Below are 19,719 nucleotides of genomic sequence, written 5' to 3' on the forward strand. Positions count from 1 at the left end.
GTATGTCATTATTACTGCTAAGGAAATCCAAGCCCTTTTCTGCCTTAAAACAATCTTTATTTGCTTTAATTATTGCTGTGTAGTGAGCACTCTCTGTTAATTCCTCAAATCATTTAGTCTACAAAGCTTTGATTGAAGTTCCTATTTACTTTATAAGAGAAACTAAAAACTTTTTTTTTCTCATCCTACTTTCAATTCTGTAAAGGTTTAAAAAAAAAAAGATTCAAACCACAAATTTGGTTAAATAGCTTAAGACAAGATAGATACTAAAGAAGATTCCTCTAAGGCTACAAGGCCACACTAACTACCAGTTGTTCATTGACTGATTGTATATTTAATCTCCTTAACAACCCATCCCCCAGTCTGTGCTTACAGCCATAACCTGAGTTAGAGGCTCAATTTCTCCAAATAAATAGCGCTTCTAGCTAATTAGGGCTTAGTAGCTAAACAAAATTTTCCCAAGTAAATAATAAGGCAGCAGCACTACAATGTTGTTGCCCTAGGGTGACACTACTAAGAACCTGGGGAAAACCATTTTTCTTTTAAAGCTGTGACTACTGGTCAAATTTATTAAGTTTTAGTAAGAATACAGCGAAGAACTCTAGTCCCAAGAGCTGTTCCATGCTCTCCGAAAATACCTCTTGGGAGGTAACACAAAAAATTAAGTCCTCACAATAGTGATTTTATTAAATTAGTTGCTTTATAAAACACCGCAGATGTCATAATTGTTAGCATAACAATTTACCAAACTGTAGTTAACTGGTGCAGTTTGCTGAGCATGTTTTATAAAGGAAAGGAAATGCCAAAACCCTGTTAAAGTTGTTCCATCGCAGCCTAGGAGAACAAAAGAGATTTGTTTCTCAGACACTTAAATCAGGCAATTAAAACAGGTAAAGAGTTTCCCTCCCCCATCTGAAGCGCTCCATCAGTAGAAAGATTCTGATAAATATAAAGTAGACAGTCTGTGCACTCAAGAGATTTCACAACTTGTAATGCAATAATGGAGAGGTTTACCTTCTTCAGCTTCAAAGTTGGAGGGTTTTGGTCATTTAATTTTTTAAGTTTCAAACTGGTAGTGGCTTTTCAGCCATAGTATCTTCACTCTGAGATAAGCAGTCTTCTTCACAATGTATTTTTAATATCCTCACGCTCAACTTTTAGACAAAGCAATTTTAATACTAGGTGCCACATCACATGCCCGTGCTGCAAACTGCTTTTCTTGACAAGTTATGTAGTTCAAGGAGGTATGGTTAAGGCTGTATTACTGAATGGTGCTGGTAAATACAACACATTTTTTTTGTCATGTTGCAACCTTTGTTTCCAATTTAGTGACTGCTGCTATGGAATCAGATAGCAACAATGACAACATTATTAGGATTTTTTTTTTTTTTTTTAAACTATGATTTAGCAACTGAGGTGCCCGCTTTTAACCCCTTGGCAGCAAGATCCAAGTTCCCTCATATGCACATTAGCACCTAAGTGTCAAGGGGTTAAGTAACCAGCACAAAGATACTGCGCTTCTGATTGTAGCATTTGGCAGAACTGAAAGGAAAGGAAGTTGTGCTACATGTTGAAGGGACTGTGGGCAACAGAAAGAAGACACCAGGAGAAGATAAAATGTCACATGAAGTCTTCATAGTCTTGTACATATCCTCCATCATAACCACCATAGTCTGCCAGATCGTCTTTCATGGTGGCCTTTAATCCCCCTCCAGGAACCACACCTTTCTTCTTCTTTTTGGCTTTGCTTTGCTAAAGATGAAAGAGAGTTAATTCTTGAGACTGTATCTACTGTGGTCATCTAACCTGGTACAGCAACCCTTACGGAGACATCAAACCTCTGGACCCAGAAAAACTCGAGTTCTCCAAGGGAGAGCCTCACCCTAACTTAGAGCAGTTTCCATTAAACTCAGAAAAAGAGCAACATGCATATGTCTATAAACAAAAGGACAGTAATGACACATTTTATATTCCAATTTAAGTGGTACTAGTGAATTGTCTGACTTTTAAGTTTGTTAGGTCAGACTTACAACATTTATTGAGAATATTTGGTTATTGTGATTGCCTCTAAATGCTTTCTCAGTGTGAAAATTTCCCCTTGCCCATAGGGAAACTCCATCCCAATGTAATACACATTTCCCTGCACAGCTTGCTCTTACCTTTTCTTGCTTCTGTTTTTCACTGCAAAGCACAGTCAATGAATTGGTAATCTTTTTCAAGTCATCAATTTCCACTAAAAAAAATAAAAAGGGCATACTACTCAACTTTAAATTTTTAGCATTTCAAGGAACAGGTAAAAGCAAAATATACATTTTTCCAGTAGTGTTATGAGAAATCTAATTTTTCTGTCATTAACTTCAGAACTTTAGAATGGCTATGGATTTCTTTTTTTTTTCAACATAAGATAGTAAAAGAATCATTCCAATCTATGGCTAGGCTGACAAATCAAAACTTGCTACTTCAAGAACAATGGCAAACTCAGCAACAACAATTTACCTTTATAATGACCAGTAATCACCAAGATACCATCAATCAACAAAAGAAAACCAGAAGGTGTCTATAGCTCATAGTACTCCCTGCCATTCTTCTTTACCCAGACTAAACAGAGAGGAGGGTAACCATGCCCTTCCATATAGCACATCTTCGATGCTCTGTGAGGAATGGCTGAATGAACATGGAATGATAATTCTTAAATCTACAGATGGCATTTCCTCCATCCGACTTTGGTGTTCCCATTTGCTAGCCCAGGAACTAGAATGAAAACAGTGGATAGCTCAGAAGCCTCAGTGTCCTACACCAGGACAGAGGCCTGTTTAGTGGACCAAACATGCTCCCAAACTTATTTAAAAAAAAATACGAAGCTCGAACATACCAGTTTTTAGCTACCAGAAAGTGTTCAGTTTTGGTTAAAAGCACCTCCAGAAACAGGAAAAATAATACATGCAGAACAAAATACCAACTATGATATCACTGATCAAATTCAGAAACCCCAGCTAAGTGATAATTTCTCAAAGAAAACCCAATTTTAAATTCATTGTGCAGGATTCCTTTTTCTGATCTTAAAAACGGCAAATACAAGCAAAACCAGTCCCTTCCACACTGGTGCTACACTTTCTGTGGCTGTCACTCCCACACACCCTGCCCTGAAATGTATGACTCCTTTCAGGGTGTGGCAGCACAGCCATGGATCCAAAGGTGTTACATGGGCACCAGCTCTGCTGAGCCACTTGCACCTGGTCACAGAGTTCCTTATTTGTAAAATGAGCATACAGTTCACTAAAGTCTCACCCAGTTTTAAAATCCTAGAGATCATTTTCTCCCAAAGACACTTCCTAGCCCCTTCAAAAGGTAACTGGATAAAAAGAACAAGTCAGTGTTTTATTAGCTCTTGGGCTGGCTGACAAGCCCAGATGTCTCTTTGGGAAGCCATTATAAAACATGATTAACAAAGCAGCCTCAAAACAATATGCAGCCTCATTGAATATTTGCAGAACAACATTCCCAAGGTAATTGCTAAATAGCAAATCCTGAGCATGCAAAAAAATATCAATTTCCAGCCTTCTGAGTATGGTGTGTCCTTACTAAAACCCACCTACAGGAGTTAGAGATTAGAATTACTTACATGAAATACAAACATCTCGAACTAAAGCTTCCAAAAAACTGGCATAATATAGTGATTTTTCATATTGTGTAATCTTATCTTTTAGTAACTTTCCAAACTCTGTGAAATCATCTCTTGAAGATGGGTTCATAGCATCTATTCCATAAACTGTATTATTAACACCTGTAAGACAAAGTAACATTGAAAATGTCAGAAAGTTCAGATTAAAAAGTTTATAAACCAATTAGCTATCTAAATGAAAAGCAGAGGTTCTTAACTTGGGGTCCACCAGGGTCCTAGGACAGAGTTCAGGGGCTCTGTGAATTTGGATAAGAAAAAAACTCATCTTTGTTTTCACTAACCTCTAATTTAGCCTTTCCTTCCATTTTGTTTACAGACAACAAATCACAGTGGTATTAGCACTGAATGTTACCAATAGAGATCACAGATACTTTTATATCACATTATAATTGTTCCAGGTATCTTGAAATATTGGTCATAGTCATTGTTATTTTCAAATATTATTTGACGTGCCACGAGAACTTGTTTAACATATTGACAAAGCAGCACACAATTACTCTATCACAAATTTGTTAATTTAATATTTTGATACCTATTTCAATATAACAAGTTTTTTTGCTAAGCAGAAACCTAAGTATTTTGTTTTATGCATATAAAAACATTATATTAAGAAGGAGCCTATAGCTTCACCAGACAGCCAAAGGAGTCACCTGGCACAGAAGACATGTTCTAAATCAAAGGGTTCACCTAAGAAGAGCCCACAATAAAGTGGGGAGAGAAGGCAAAAAACGTAGGAAACAAAGATGGATCCTATGAAAAGTACCAAGCTAACTAACTCCCAAAGCTAAGTAAGGAGTAAACCATGTATTAAATCCTGATAGGAAAACTGATCTGACTTAAAAGGGTTCTAAACTGAGAGACAAGTAAGCTTCTGTATCCTTCTCAATAATCCAGTAAATTAGTTGTTAACAATATCACTGATTCAGTACTTTAGTATGAGAAGCACAACATTAAATGACTGTATGAATGTGTGTTTTTGCCTTTTAATCTGTAACATAGTGCCCCATGTTAGGCTTAATGCACACTGCATAAACCTTCTTTTTAAAATAAATACCTGAGCAGCTCTTACCATTCTATGAAGACATGATAATGGCCAAGTGCCTCTGTAATTAGATGAGTGCAGTTAAGGCATGCCAAGCACACACTGCTGCACAGGATTATCATGGCAACTCTTCAGATTACTAGAAACCCACTAAGACATAAGGTCACACTTCCAAGGGAAAATAGAATGGTGATTATAGTCAGCCTGCTTGATCCCTTTTAGAGAAGGGGGAGAGGGAATCAATTGTGTCAACTTTAAAGTAACTGTTTCAACATGATCTTCTACTCTGACAAGTACTTGACAGGTAATGAAACTTCACCTAAAACAAACATGATTAAATGAGTGAGCTCTGTTTCTTTGGCCATGTCTCTTACTCTGCCCTTCTATGCCTTGTAACCCACTTATGGAACACACTGTGTTCATCTATTCACAGGACCCTGAACAACTCTCATCTCATTCACTAATCATAGCTGCAGAATTGATACAGAAATGGAAGCCCTCTAAAGACAAGGGCATAGTGAGGGCCAAGAAAGGACACAGAAAGAAGTGACCCTGAACCACACCCAAAGCTGAATGCCCCACCTGGACCAGCATCCTATTTTTTTTAAGTCTTATCCAGACTTAGGACAACAGGACACCTACAGTCAGTTCAATATTTAAATTTCAAAGCTTTACTCCTAACATTTCATCCAAATTTCATCTAGCTGACAAAAATATTCAAAGGAGCAGTTCACTTTATTTGGGTCTAACGACTTATTGCAATACTTTTATTTGATACCCAAAACATAACTATTGGAAAATGTGAACATGTATCTCACTGAACCTTCTCGAGTAATGCAATCTCAAATATAAATAGAAATTAGAAACTGCTTTATAATATCTAAATTAGCCAGTATCATGTTTCTTCTAAACAGAACATGTTTTCTGAACCTTCATAACCAATAAGACTTTTGGAGTTTTCATCTGGAATTGTTCAATATTGCACTGCAGTCACAATCAACTTACCAAAAGTTTCTTTTGCTAATTCGAGGTCTGACTCTTCCTGCAACTTCTTTAGCCGCAGTTTATCTGCTAATTGTTCTTCTGGTGTTAGCACTTTAGGTTCTTCGGGTTCTTCTAACTAAAATGAGACAGAAATGAAGTTTTAAAAGAGTTGGGGATTGATAGGCCCAGTACACTTCTGCACTGTATGAATTTTTTTTATAAGCACACATAATTATAAAATAGCAAAGACTTATAATGTATTTTAGGCATTCTTAATTCAGAACTAATGAGGTGGATACTACTATTATCCCAATTTTACAGAGAACTGAGACAGAGAGAGGTCCAAGGTAACAGAAGGTTAACAGCTGGTAATATGGCAGAGCTGGGGTTTGAACCCAGGAAGAATGAGTTTATTTCTATAGCCTTTTTCTCGTTAATAAGGAAATGAGATTGTTAGCAAGATGAAAATGGCACTCGTACATACTGCTAAGAAGGATATACAAATACAAATTATTAAAAAGGATCAGTAAAATGTTCCTCACTGGGGAAAACAGGCCATCCTACACTGATGGAAAACTCAAACTAGTACAACCCCATATGGAGGACAATTTGAGAACATTTAAATGGAAAGAAATGATTCTATAATATATATTAAGTTAGATATAACACAGGGAAAAAAATTCAAATTACTTTAGAACTCAGGACTTAATTATAGTAGAATATATTCTAAGCCCAAAAAGAACAGCAAAGAAATCCTAAATTTCCTTCAATAGCTAATTTACATTGTTAGTAATAATAAAGTGTTAGTGTAGAAAAAAGTAAATAAGCAGTTATATTAACATTATGCTTAACCAAGATCTTCAGTTTAAGAGACAGGAAATATAAAATCAAAGAAGTTACACACCCTATATTGTTAATTATAAAACAGAAATATCAACATGAACTAATGATTTTATATACACAAACAATTTATTTCCTAGCTTTGTCCTCAAAAAAGGTCTAGAAGGCCAGGCCACCATAATAATACTGAGAAGTCCTCTCACCTAGGTTTGGTCTCAATACTAAAATACTATTTCCCACTAAAAGGAACCTTGGAGAAGTAGGTGATTCCAGGCTTGGGGCAGAGTTTTCCAGATAAGCCTGGCACTTTCTCAAAGACGAATGGGGTTCTGTCAAAAGGATGAACTCAGAAAACAGTTTTAAAGGCACTTCTACTGGTCAAAGTTGTGACTATCTGAACATCAAAAAGAATAATCAGTGTGTCTGAGTAACACAGTAAATTCATAAAAACCTATTAAGGCCAAAAAAATCAACTCAAAAAGAGAAATAAAACAACTTAAAAAATCTCATTTTTCACCATTTGGAAGTTACTACACTCACTCCTTATTGTGAAAGTTCATAATTAAAAGGAAAGAATTTTATCCTGCCTTTCCAGTAGAAACCATATTCAAGGTAACCAAAATGCCAGTTAGTAAATGGAAGAGAAATCATAGGATGAGAAAAATCGCCATTTTGCAACCCCTAATGAAATAATTAGGCAATAATCATCAATGATACTAAAACCAGTGGGTGAAAAATTGATGTGAAACAGGATTACTTGCAAGGGGTAAAATGTAATTTTTAAATAGAAGGATCAGATCAGGCTGTCACCACCTTAATCCATTAATCAATTTTAGCATCACTAATAATAGGACAGATGTTACATGACTCCCAATGTGATACAATTTGAAGTACACAACATTACCTCTAACATATTCCAGTCAAAAATGTTTAAGGTGAATCTAATCAAACTTTTAGACTTAACTGCCAAGTTACCGGAAACCGCAACCATAAAGTATTAATTAGACAAATCCAGAAGATGAGATGTCTACAAGATAACTAGCCTGGTATCTTCAACAAGGCAATGTCATTGAAAAAAAAGAGAGAGAGACACTGTAGGGGAATTAAGATATGTTAACAATCTATGTAGAAGACATTTTAAGACATCTAGAAAAAAATGCATATAAGCCAAATATTAGATGACGATAAAAAATTACTGTTCATTATATTAGGTATGATAATGCTGTTGTAATCATGTGAGAAATATCCTTTTAAAAAGATGCATACTCAAGTATTCAGAGGTAAAATGTCATTATGCTTGCTATTTTACCTGATTATTAGCAAAATGTTAACAACTGTTAAATTTAGGTAATATGTATATGAAAATTCATTATTGCTTTTTCTCTACTCTATGCTTGAAAATTTTCTTAATAAAAGTTGAGAATAAGAAAATTCTACATGTCCTGAACTGGAAAGATCTCCATGATATAATAAATTAAAAAGCAAGGTGGAAACAGTGTGCAAGAAAGGGGAAGAATAAGAGTATATGGTTGCATTTGGCATAAAGACATTGTGGAGACAGAGAAACCAGTATTTATTTGCAGGATAGTGGGAGAGAAATAGGAGAAATGGGTGAAGGGTTAGGAGTGCTTAAGTTTTTTGTTTTCTTTTTTTTTTCCAATTATTTGTAATGTTTTCTTTTTTTAAATATAGTTTTACTGAGATATATTCACATACCCTACAGTCATCCACAGTGTACAATCAACCATTCATAGTACCATCATATAGCTGTGCATTTATCACCAGAATCAACTTTTGAACATTTTTCTTACTCCAAAAAAAAAAAAGGTAAAAAAAAAAAAAAAAAGAACACCCAAAACATTCCATCACCCTCCCATCCCACCCTATTTTTCATTAGTGTTTGTCTTCATCTGTCCAAACACTGGACAAAGGGAGTGTGAACCATGAAGTTTTCACAATCACACAGTCACACCATGTAAGCTACATAGTTATGCAATCATCTTCAAGAATCATGGCTACTGTGTTGCAGTTTGACAATTTCTGGTAATTTCTTCTAGCTATTCCAATACACTAAAAACTAAAAAGGGTTATCTATATGGCACATAAGAATGCCCTCCAGAGTGACTTCTCAACTCCATTACAAATCTCTCAGCCACTGAAACTTTGTTTTGTTTCATTTCTCTTCCCCCATTTGGTCCAAAAAGGCTTTCTCAATCCCATGATGCCAAGGCCAAGCTCATTCCCGCAAGTCATGTCCCATATTGCCAGGGAGATTTACACCCTTGGGAGTCACATTCCACATAGGGGCGAGGGCAATAAGTTTACCTGCAGAGTTGGCTTAGAGAGGCAATATCTGAGCAACAAAAGATTCTTTGGGAGTGACTCTTAGGCACCATTATAAGTAGGCTCAGCCTCTCCTTTGTAGCAACAAACTTCACAAGGGCAAGCCCAAAGATCGAGAGCTCATCCTACCAAACTGTCAGTCCTCAACGTCTGCGAGAACACCAGTAACAACACAGGTGGGGAAGTCCAACATTTCCGCATTCTTTCCTAGTTCTCCAAGGGTCCCTGCAAATATATCCTTATTCTCTGCCCAAATTACTTTGGGATATATTTGAATTTCACACTAACTTGTACAAACCTACCAGATCTCACTTCCTATTCAAAGTTCCATGTAATTATGGTGTTTGAATAAACTGTCCATACAAGTTGAATTATATAGTTTGCTACAGAAAATATAGATCCTTCACCAATAAACACTCTTCCCTTGGTTTTACATAAAAGTTGTAGTTTTAAAACACAGTCAACATCATCCTTTACTCTTTAGCCTGATTTGCCTCAGTCCTAACCAGATCTGCTTCATTCATATCTCTAATTGAAGTCTGAACTCTTTTTCAGCTTTTTTAACAGTTGCTGTATGAGGTAATACTGACATTCACAGCTGCCAAGCTCTACTCTTGAGTTTCACGTGTCACACAGATACCCAAAGTTCCAGAGACCGACCAGGTTATACACAAGAGCTCAGCATCTCAGAATTTAAAAAATATGGAATGTTCACTAATTTGCATGCCATCCTTGCTCAGGGGCGATGCTAATCTTCTCTGTATCGTTCCAATTTTAGTAGATGTGCTGCTGAAGTTAGCACTTAATACTGTTTTGATTTTTGAACCATGTAAATGTATTTTCTCTTCAAAAAGCAAATAAATAATACAGTTTTCCTGACCCTGTTCCAAGTAATCACAGAACAAAAACACTTAAAAAGTAGAGAAATGGACACTTTGTGTATTTCACTCAATATGTACACTGCAGATAAAGACTAATCACAACTAGAAAGAACTGCAGGCACTGGCAAAAATCTCTGACTGGGGTTCCTGCACAATCATGACTGTTCCCAAATGTTTGTGAAAACTTAAAATGCATTTTAATACATAAAGCTTCTGAGTTCTGTTTTTTGCAAAAAACACATATTCAGTTTGTTTTGGAATTCATCTATTTGATAAGTCCATTTACAGTATTCACAGAGCCTTTTAAATTGAGAGATATTTGCTCCGTTAGATAGTGTACCACTATTAATGTGAGAATTCTGTATTTTAGAAAATGAACAGTGCTCACCCTCTTTTTGATTTCATCTTGCCTTTTCTTGTGTTGCCGCTCTTTCTCTTTGATCTTCTCTACTATTTTTTTCTTCTCTGAAATTTTTACTTCTGAAAGTAAAGAAATGTTTTAATTGGTTACCTTGAATATGAGACAGACGTGATACTTGTTACTTCCAGAGACCAAACTTTGTCCAGTTCCAATTTCATAGGGTGATTTCCTGGCAAATAAAAATGGGAAAGTTCTGGATCTCTTCCTTTCTCTTCTCTAATCTGACCCCTAAGACTCAAATATCTCTCCCTTCATATTTCCCTCCATCCTTTGGGCAGGACCTAGATCATCTGAGTATGATGCCACACACTACTGTAACACACTCCCTCCTCCGTACAACACCCAGCACCCAAACAGAAATAGCAGGTACATAATCTGGTTATGTTTTGGGAGGAGAGAGAACAGAGATGGGAGGAAAGGAATAAAGAGGGAATAGAAGGATAATTAGTTTTTAAATACCAAAATTTCCAGTTTTGTGTGCATTTTGTCATTTGTCTCAACATAAGCAACAAATACTCAAGACATAACACCAAAAAAAAAAAAGGAGCCCCAGTGGCTCACCTGGTTTAACTTCCGCTTCCTCTTTCTTTTCGTCGTCATCGTCATCCCAGTTATCCTAAAGAAAAGGACCTCCATTAATAATTCTTGCATGTCTGCCTTTCCATATGAAATTTATTATCAATTTGTCTAACTCCATAAAAACAAGCTTACTGATATTTCATTGAGAGTGCATTAAATTTATGAATTAAAGCAGGGAGAATTATAACCTTGAGCCATCCTAGCCAAGAACAAGGCCTGTCTTTTAATTTGTTTAGGTCTACTTTTATGTCTTTCAGGAGTGTTTAAAAATTTCCCTTTTAGAGATTTTGCACATTTCTCTCATTAGGTTTATTCCTAACTATTTAATCTTCTGTGTTTATATTGTAAAGTGTTTTTCCTCATACTGTGTCCTCTAGCTGGTTGTTATTTGTGTGTGTGAAGCCTACAGGTTTTTGTTAATTTTATATCCTGCCACCATACTGAATTCATCTACCATTTGAGTTAGTATTATCATTGATTCTCTAGGGTTTTCCAGGCATACTATACTATCATATCATCTGCAAATAAGAGACAGCTTTATTTCTTCTTTATCAGTTTGTAAACCTCCACAATTGATTTATCTAACTGCACTGGCTAATCCCTCTAATACAATGTAGGTAGCAGGGGAGATAATGGGCATCCTTGCCTTGTGCCTCTCCCAGTGGAAATGCCTCTAGTACTTCCCCCATCAAGTGCCATGCCCCCCACCACATTTATGCAGTAAAATTTTTTGTCAGTCTTTTCTTTTGTTACCTCTGGATTTGAGTCAGTTAGAAAGTCTTTTCTTACACCAAGGAATTCACCCACATTTTCTTCTAGAACTTATATGGTTTCATTGTTTGTTCATTTAGATCCCTAATCCACCTGGAATTTTTTCTTGTGTATGGTGTGAAGTATGGATCTAATTTTATCTTTTTCCAAATGTCTACCCAATTGTCACAATATCAGTTATTTAAAAGTCTGTCTTTGCCCTATGATTTACCATATATCAAATATCCATATGTACCTGATCTATTTCTGGGTTTTCTATCTTATCCCACTGGTCCGTTTGTCTATTCATGCCCCAGTACCATACAGTTTTAATTACCGAAACTTTATAGTATGTTTTAATATCTACCAGGACTAGTTCTGACCCCCCACGCCCACTACCATAGGTTTTCAGGTTTTTCACTGTTTTCCTGGCCATTCTAGTATATTTGTTTTTCCATATGAACTTTTATATCAACTTGTCTAACTCCATTTAAAAAGCTTCTCCATTGATAATTAAAACACAAGACAACCAAACCAAACTAATAGCCACTTTTAAAGTGATTTGTAGCTGTTTTAAATAAAAAATTTAGGACTTTATTTCTTAATTTCCCAAATCTAAAAGCTAGCCAATAGTTCATTTATTTCAAGCAATATTCCATACAATGTAACCCCAGATAATGAGTTAAATCTATATTATATTTAAGTCCAGAATTAAAGGGGAGTCAAGAGCTGATCAACACCTTCTCAGAACCCACTTCCTAACTTGAACAGGCATTTAGAGGTAAGTAAGTTCTTAGATCTACACTGTTTTTTGTATGCCTAAGTCAGTCACTGAGCACCTCTCCTGAGCTAAAAATAAACCAATTATCAATCACAATTTTTTTAAGGTTCCACAGAATTTGGAAGGTTCAAGTCTATTAGGGACAGACACAGCCCTGTATATGAATAGGGCTTTAATCTTTAGGTAGCCTGGCCATTGTCTCAGCAACAACCAGCCACACTATGACATGCTTTTTGAGGCTGAGCCACAGGATGGGAGATACAAAGCTGGAGGCCCTGACGCTACTGGAAGAGGAAGATGCTGAGTATTGTGCCACAAGTATGATACCAAGCTTCTGGCTTGCTAACAAGGCAGATCATAAAATCTGAATCAGTCTAGCCATACAAACTAAGACTTGATTCTTAATAAAAACCTGTAAGTCTGCCAAAGAAATTAAAAATCCAACATCCCGATTAAGGCTGTGATGCAGGGCAGCCATAGAGTCTGCAAGCAAAGTGGGAGGATTTATAAATAAAAGTAAAGATTGTATGTCATAATCACCATACCCTGGCAATTTAACCCACAGTTCAGTTTTAACAGTTTAAGGCAAACCAGCTAGTCATTATCTGGCATCTAACATACTAGAGTTAAAAATTTGAGATCAAATGTTTGTATTACCTCACTGGTTTGTTCAAGTACTTAGATGAATATACCACAGTACAAAAGGAACCAGAGAGCTAAAAATAAAAGTTAACTACGAGGCGTTTTTTTGTTGTTGTTGTTGTTGTTGTTGTTTAATCTTCAAAGAACATAGAAGGCTGGGTCTGTGAGTGAGATGCTGCTTAGGCAGTGCTTCAGATAGGAAAACTATCTGCTTACTTCCAGCGGGTACATATTTACAACCCTCTGCTAATAATAATATATGGCATTTACTAAGTGAAGTTTGCTTTGCACCAAACATAATGCAAAGGGCTTTACATGTAGTTATGCTGTTCTTCTTCACAATAATCCTGTAAATAAGGTATTGTTATCCCTATTTCACAGATAAGGAAACTGAAGCCCAGAGACAGCTATCCTACAGTCTCAGTGAAAAACTATAAAGGAACCTGTTTTGAATGGGCCAAGAGACCTGAATATAAAATTACTATCTAGGAACTATTTCTCTCCCTACTCAAGATCCCCACTAAAATTCATTCTTACAATTATTTCTGGAATGAGCTCCTCTGGGATCACAGGGAGATCCAGAGAGAGGGGGTATGGAGCACACAAAGAGGCTATTTCCAGCTCCAGCTGTATCAGTTACATACCTTCAAATCTCAAACTGCCTGTGGTGCTTTTCTACTAATTTTAAGAAACTGGCTGAGCACCCTCTGGTAATAAGAGGCCAAGAGGGGAGGGGTATGACTGAAAATGAACAGCTACATCTCAATACCTCCCAACATAGAGAAACAGACACAACAGAAGAACAATGTTCAAAGATGCTCCTCAGATTCCCTTCCCAGCAAAACTGCACCCCACCCACATTACTGCTCCCTTGGTTGCTCATTCAGACCAACTCTATATCCCACCTCTATCCTTTTCCCTGACTTCCCGATCAAAGCATAACTTTATCTCAGTCTAAAATTAAACTGTCCCACGAGTGCAGACATATTGAAGCTACCTATAAATCCTCTATCCCATCACAGAATGGGTTTTAGTACAAAAGCAGTGATTCCTATCAACAAGTCCTGGGAACAGCTGTGACATCTGCTCTTTGGTTTACAGAACCATGAAAGGCAAGTGAATCACCTTCACCTCAGAGTGCTGAGTCTTCTCTGAAGTTACCCCCATATTGGCACCAAGCCCCTGAAGACAGCATAGTAATGTCAGCAAAAAGACTGGCCACACCTCCAAATAAAAATAATTACAAAATCAGCCAGGGGCTTTCCCCACATACTTAAAGAATTTTTTTTCCCCTAGTTTTAAAATTAGTAGGTGCTCAAAGAGTAAATGTAAGGTAAAATGTCTGCCACACTGTTTCAGAAACATCTGCCCCATTTTCTGTAAAAACTAGGACTTTTTAAACGCTGGTGATAAATTTAGATAAAATGCAGAAAAGGTTCTAAAGAAATATCTAAAATTAACACTTAAAATAGGGAGAGGGTAAATCTATAATTCACTTCAAAGAGTCCTAAATGGTTATTTGGTTCAAGAGACTACCTATTAAATCTCTTACCTGATTGTTTTTGGTAGCCAATAAACCTTCCAACTATAATATCTAATTTATCTCTAAATCACCCAAGATGCTCCCCTAAAATAGCTGGCTTTGTTGTAATTGAAGCTGTTTATCAACTACTTGCTTATCTAAACTCTTGCCCTGAGATACACACTCACCATCATTTGAGCAATTTCTCTGAAAGAGATGGCTCCTTTTCAAATTTAAAACCTGCTTCTGAATAGAACATGACTAAGTATTAGAAACAAAACAAAATTTAAAGCTCTACTTTCTTTTTATTTCTAACACAACACAACCAGTATATAACTACAGAATGTCACATGCAATGAGAGAACACATCTAGGACTGAAAATGCTTTCCAACTGAAACAAGGTATATTTATAGATCATCAAACAGAGGTAGCTTCAGAAGAGCAGTAAAACTCTTTTGCTCCCTGTCAATAGTCCATTAACATATACTCCTTCCCTCTTTTTCTTTAAGTAGCTTGCTTTATAAAGCATAATCTCTTGCTGGAGAAGAGCCTTTTAGTGATGCCCTGTAAACAGTGAGGACATGCTCTGAGAGGCCTCAGAACTCTGCAAAAATCTCCTAGCAAAGCTAAGACTTCCCAGCAAAGTTGTTCTTCTGTTGTGTCTGTTTCTCTATGTTGGGAGGTATTGAGATGTAGCTGTTCATTTTCAGTCATACCCCTCCCCTCTTGGCCTCTTATTACCAGAGGGTGCTCAGCCAGTTTCTTAAAATTAGTAGAAAAGCACCACAGGCAGTTTGAGATTTGAAGGTATGTAACTGATACAGCTGGAGTTGGAAACAGCCTCTTTGTGTGCTCCATACCCCCTCTCTCTGGATCTCCCTGTGATCCCAGAGGAGCTCATTCCAGAAATAATTGTAAGAATGAAGTTTTTAAAAGCCCAAATGCTTTTTCATCATCATGGAACTAAGCCGGTTTCTGAAAGCTAAGATACCTGTCTAATGGGGCTTAGCACTCACTTGAGTTTCGGGATCTCAATGCCTCTCTGCCTCATATTTGGAACTCTTATCAAGCAATTCTACTTTTAAGTCCTAGCTAAGCAAAATCAAGGTCAAAATGCAGAACAGTAGGTGGCCTACTTATTTTCAGTGATCCAGCATAACAAATACAATAGGTAAATATTTTTCAATAACAGACATGATTTCTAATTCTAAACTCGCTAGTATAAAAACCGTCAAGAGTACTGAAATGATATGACTGGGATTTTCTTCAAAATATTCTGGTCAGGGGAGGAAAGGAGTAAGTGCGGATATAAAAGAAATAAGATTGACCATGGGTTTATTAAATTTTTCTCTCCACTTCTCTGTGTGGAGTTTTTCCTTATAAATTCCATATGCACTGCACACTTTAAGATACCTATTTCCTGGCAAAATGCCCACGTTCTGAGAATTTCCCAAAAATCTCACATTTCTCCAAAATACAGTCCCTTTCTTCAGAAGTGCTGTTTCCAATGCCTTGAAAAATGCCCTTACTCTGGTAGATTTAAACTATTAATTGGGATAGGATCCTAAGAAAAGAGTGAAAGAGTAGAATGAAATAGGCAGTTTTCAACTAAGTCAGTTCTCTAAGATTTCTTTTTAAGAAATTCTACTATAAGGTTATAGAAACAAATGCCTGAGACGGTTGGACACAGCCAGGAGAAGTTTCCTTTGAATAAATCTATCTTTAACCTGTTCTAATGAAATGCTGGGAGGCTAGTAAAGTGGAGTATAACCTGTGTTGTCCCTGCTTCTGTAGGTACATACTCACTGCTGTCTCAGTCAATGCTACTTATACATCATTCTAGCAATGGGGAAGGAGCCCAGTAATATATGCCAAGCAAACAATTCTTCCCATTAACTCTATGTACCAGGATAGTAAAAAAGGTAAAATAAAGCCAGTAAGACAGGAAACTATACTCCCTAGTTCTCACCTTTTTAAGTGGGGAGAATCATAACCTCTTTCCCCATGAATATTAACAGCTCTACAGTTTCACCTAAGTCCACTTATGCCATGGTCAGACAGCTTTTTGACAGTCAAAGGCAGCAAAATGCTGTAATGTCTACTGAAAATAGTAAACAGAGTAAATTACCCTAATACACACCTTAGTTTACCTGTCAATTCTCAGGATGTTATACATGACATTAAGCCTATGTTCTTAAAGATTAAGCATTAAAAGCCAACACAAACTGAAGAACTTATGCTATTTCTATATATGTTGGTATTGAACTTTTTAAAAGTTCATGTATTAGTCTCATGGAAACTAAAGCCTTGTTTGTACCTCCTTATGAAAAGACTGCATCTTAAAACATTGTAATTCAGAAAGTTGATGTTACTCATCGCCACCCAAGGTGACAACATTCCAGACTGGCAAACTTTGAGCAAGCAAAAAACCTGCTTGATGACTATGGTCATTTTGTTCAAAACACAAAATTCATAGGAAATAGGCACTGTGGACAACATTTACTCCTTCTCAGTTTAGGAAATCATATACAATGTGGCAAAAAATAAACACAGTACAAGAACTAAAGAGCCTAAGTATATTTTCCATCAGCTAGAAATATGAAGACTATCCTATGAAGTGAGAATAAACATTTATTCTGCTTAGACCTTGACATATTACCTCATTTAATCTGCAACTATGAGGTAGTTGCTACAATTACCATTTACACTTGGGAAATTTACAGATTGGCAAACTAAAAAATGAAAGATTAAATAACTTATGATCCTCAATCTAGAAAGCGTCAAGGCAGTAATATAAATATAAAGCCAAGGTATGGTTCAAAAGCCCAGGAATCAAACTACTCCATGGATATCAAACCTTAAGAATCTTGGAGCAGCTCAACTGAAATAAACCAACATTTCAACATGTGAATATAATGGGTAAGTTCAGCTTCCTTTTCCAAGATCAACTTCAAAGTGTGTGAAAAGAAGTTATTTGTATAAAAGAATAGTTTTGCACTGAAGGAGTGACTGCACAAGATGACCTTTATGGTCTCTTACAACTTGTGAATCTCCAAAATTAGTTCCAAGTAATCAGAATTATATTTATCAGGATCAAGACCACTTAGATCCCATAATCCGAGGCAGGCTTCTTCATTTTATCAGTGAAGACTCCGTGCAAACTTCATTTCCTGCGACTTCTTTCCTCACTTCTCAAATCTTTCCTTCTCATTTGCTAACATCTCCAATTTTCCTAATAGATGTCTTAACTGCCACATGGAGTATGCATAGAAAAAGCGAAAAGAGAAATCGGAACTTAGGGCTCTAAACTGAAAATCTGCTGTAGGGAGGTAACTATTACCTTGTAATGAGTCTGGTAACACAGTCCATCCCCATGTCTATATAACATGTAAATGAACCATCTAAGCATCTTCAGTCAATAACAGTACTACTCATTTATTAACTCCAATACGTACATAGCTCTTATTTCCCTGATCCTCAGGCTGTTTAATAAAATTGGCCATCCACCACATCACACTCAGAAGAAAAAGGAAAATCCAAAAAGTGCTATTAAATTCATAATGATTATCTGGCTCAAAATTTTCAATTCAAGCACAAGAATTTGTACCATTCTCAGTATGTACCAAAGGGTATAAGTTAGGAGAGTATGTTCTCCAATCAAAACCACGAAAGACCATTAATAAGGGCTTGAGAGTCTTAATATTCTGGACTTGAGATTTCTGTAGCTATTTAAAAACACTGGATGCTCACCCATCCTAACCATCAAATCTTCACTATTTCATCCTAGGTGTCCTCTGAATGTTTAGGTGAATAACTCACTATGTCAATTCTCCATTATTCGTATTAGCTGGGTGGACTTAGGTGTCTGACCATTAGCTACTGTCTATTTCAGGGCTCAGTTCATCGTTTTTTACCACAGGGTGGGGGAAGGGAGGGCCAAAACTTACTATTTCAGGGCTCAGTTCATCGTTTTTTACCACAGGGTTGGGGAAGGGAGGGCCAAAACTTATTTCACTTTATATTTGTCTCGTGACAAAAAGGTTGAAACTAAACAATATTTCACTCTTCAAACAGCTCGAACAAACTCTACCATAAACGGGCCTTCAAGGACATTAGTGAGTTCCTGGCCCGGGAGACCTGACCTCGAAAAAGAAGGGGGGTTGCAGACTTTCCACATGGGATAAGCCATGGGGCTCCATCACCAACTTCCGAGCCTCATCCCCTAGCGGCTCCGGTTGGCGAAGCTTGCACGTGGGCCGGCCCAGCCACTGCTGTCACCTCCCGTCACCAGCTGGAGAGTGGGACCGAGGCCCGAGCGCGGACCCTCAAAGAAGGGCTGGGGCCGGGACCGGAGCCACCGCCGCCCTCGGTTAGGGAGTCAGAAAGGCCATGCCTCCGGTCTCTGACCAATACGGCCGGTAAGCGAAGAGGAAGACGGCACCACAGAGCCCAACGCTCCAGCTTGGACCCACTGCCCGCAGGCCCGGGCGGCGCCCCTGGGCCCGGAGTCCGCCTACCCCTCCGTCGGCAAGCACCCACCCCGCGACAGCGACCGCCCGCCTCGGCGCTGCCCAGCTCCCGGGCTCGCACCCACCTTGACGTCCTCGTCTTCGTCTTCGCCTTCCCAGCGGTCCCCGCCGGCGGTGCCGCCGCCGCCGCCGCCGCCGCCCCCCACCTTCCGCACCGGGTCCTCCACGGAGAACGTGTCCGCGTCTACGGAAGAGAGCAAGCCGCGTTAGTTCCTGTCTCGGCATGGGGCCAGCGCCGGCCCGGGCCCAGCACCCGGAACTTCTCCTCACCCCAGGAGTCGGAGTCCCCTGCCGCCGCCGCCGCTGCTGCCGCCATCTCAGGCCGAGTGTGAGAGTGTGTGAGCGGGAGAACAACCACGGAGTTAGCGGGGCGGAGGTGAGTCACTGGATTTGCTCTCGTTGGCCGGCGCGGGGCAGGCTGGGACCGTGGCTGACTGTGCGCCGGAGCCGAGGCCCCGCCTCTCCTGGCCCCTGCGACTCGCGCGCGGACGGGGGGGGGCGTGGAACGCGGCAGGTGGGGGGGACTGGGAGCCGCGTGGGCGGGGCCAAGCGAGCCGTTTCCCAGAGCTCAGGATTGTCCTGAAGCTGGTGGGGCGGGAGAGAGGAAGCGGCGGGAAGACCGCCAGCCCAGCCCGAGCGCGAGGGAGGAAACGTAAGTGCGGAAAAGTTAGCAGGGCGGCCCCTTGCTTGGAGCTTGGCTCCTGCGGGTCCTCGCCGCCCCT

General features: G+C 38.5%; 1 protein-coding gene and 1 non-coding gene across 2 annotated transcripts; both read right to left on the reverse strand.

The window, feature by feature from the left end:
* Window positions 1-686: 686 nt before the first annotated feature.
* EIF3J (eukaryotic translation initiation factor 3 subunit J) lies at window positions 687-19,428 on the reverse strand. Its single transcript, XM_037834100.1, has 8 exons — window positions 19,268-19,428; window positions 19,063-19,181; window positions 10,755-10,809; window positions 10,161-10,252; window positions 5,730-5,844; window positions 3,623-3,784; window positions 2,160-2,233; window positions 687-1,752 (listed from the first exon to the last, which is right to left on the reverse strand). Exons 1-8 carry the CDS (start codon window positions 19,311-19,313, stop codon window positions 1,621-1,623), a joined length of 795 nt encoding a protein of 264 aa, XP_037690028.1. The 5' UTR covers window positions 19,314-19,428; the 3' UTR covers window positions 687-1,620.
* On the reverse strand, window positions 9,587-9,693 carry LOC119533524. The gene has a single exon (XR_005216654.1). It is a non-coding gene; the product is annotated as a U6 spliceosomal RNA (small nuclear RNA).
* Window positions 19,429-19,719: the final 291 nt, after the last annotated feature.

The sequence above is a fragment of the Choloepus didactylus genome, chromosome 4 (assembly GCF_015220235.1).
Source record: "Choloepus didactylus isolate mChoDid1 chromosome 4, mChoDid1.pri, whole genome shotgun sequence".
In the NCBI taxonomy this organism is placed as follows: domain Eukaryota; kingdom Metazoa; phylum Chordata; class Mammalia; order Pilosa; family Megalonychidae; genus Choloepus; species Choloepus didactylus.

Bases quoted from the DNA above. Each gene is read 5' to 3' on its own strand.
- EIF3J (XM_037834100.1), bottom strand. From the start codon at position 19,313: ATGGCGGCAGCAGCGGCGGCGGCGGCAGGGGACTCCGACTCCTGGG. The intron at 19,182-19,267 runs GTGAGGAGAAGT...TCTCTTCCGTAG, and splicing joins AGGGGACTCCGACTCCTGGG to ACGCGGACACGTTCTCCGTG. The intron at 1,753-2,159 runs GTAAGAGCAAGC...TTTCATCTTTAG, and splicing joins AAAAACAGAAGCAAGAAAAG to CAAAGCAAAGCCAAAAAGAA.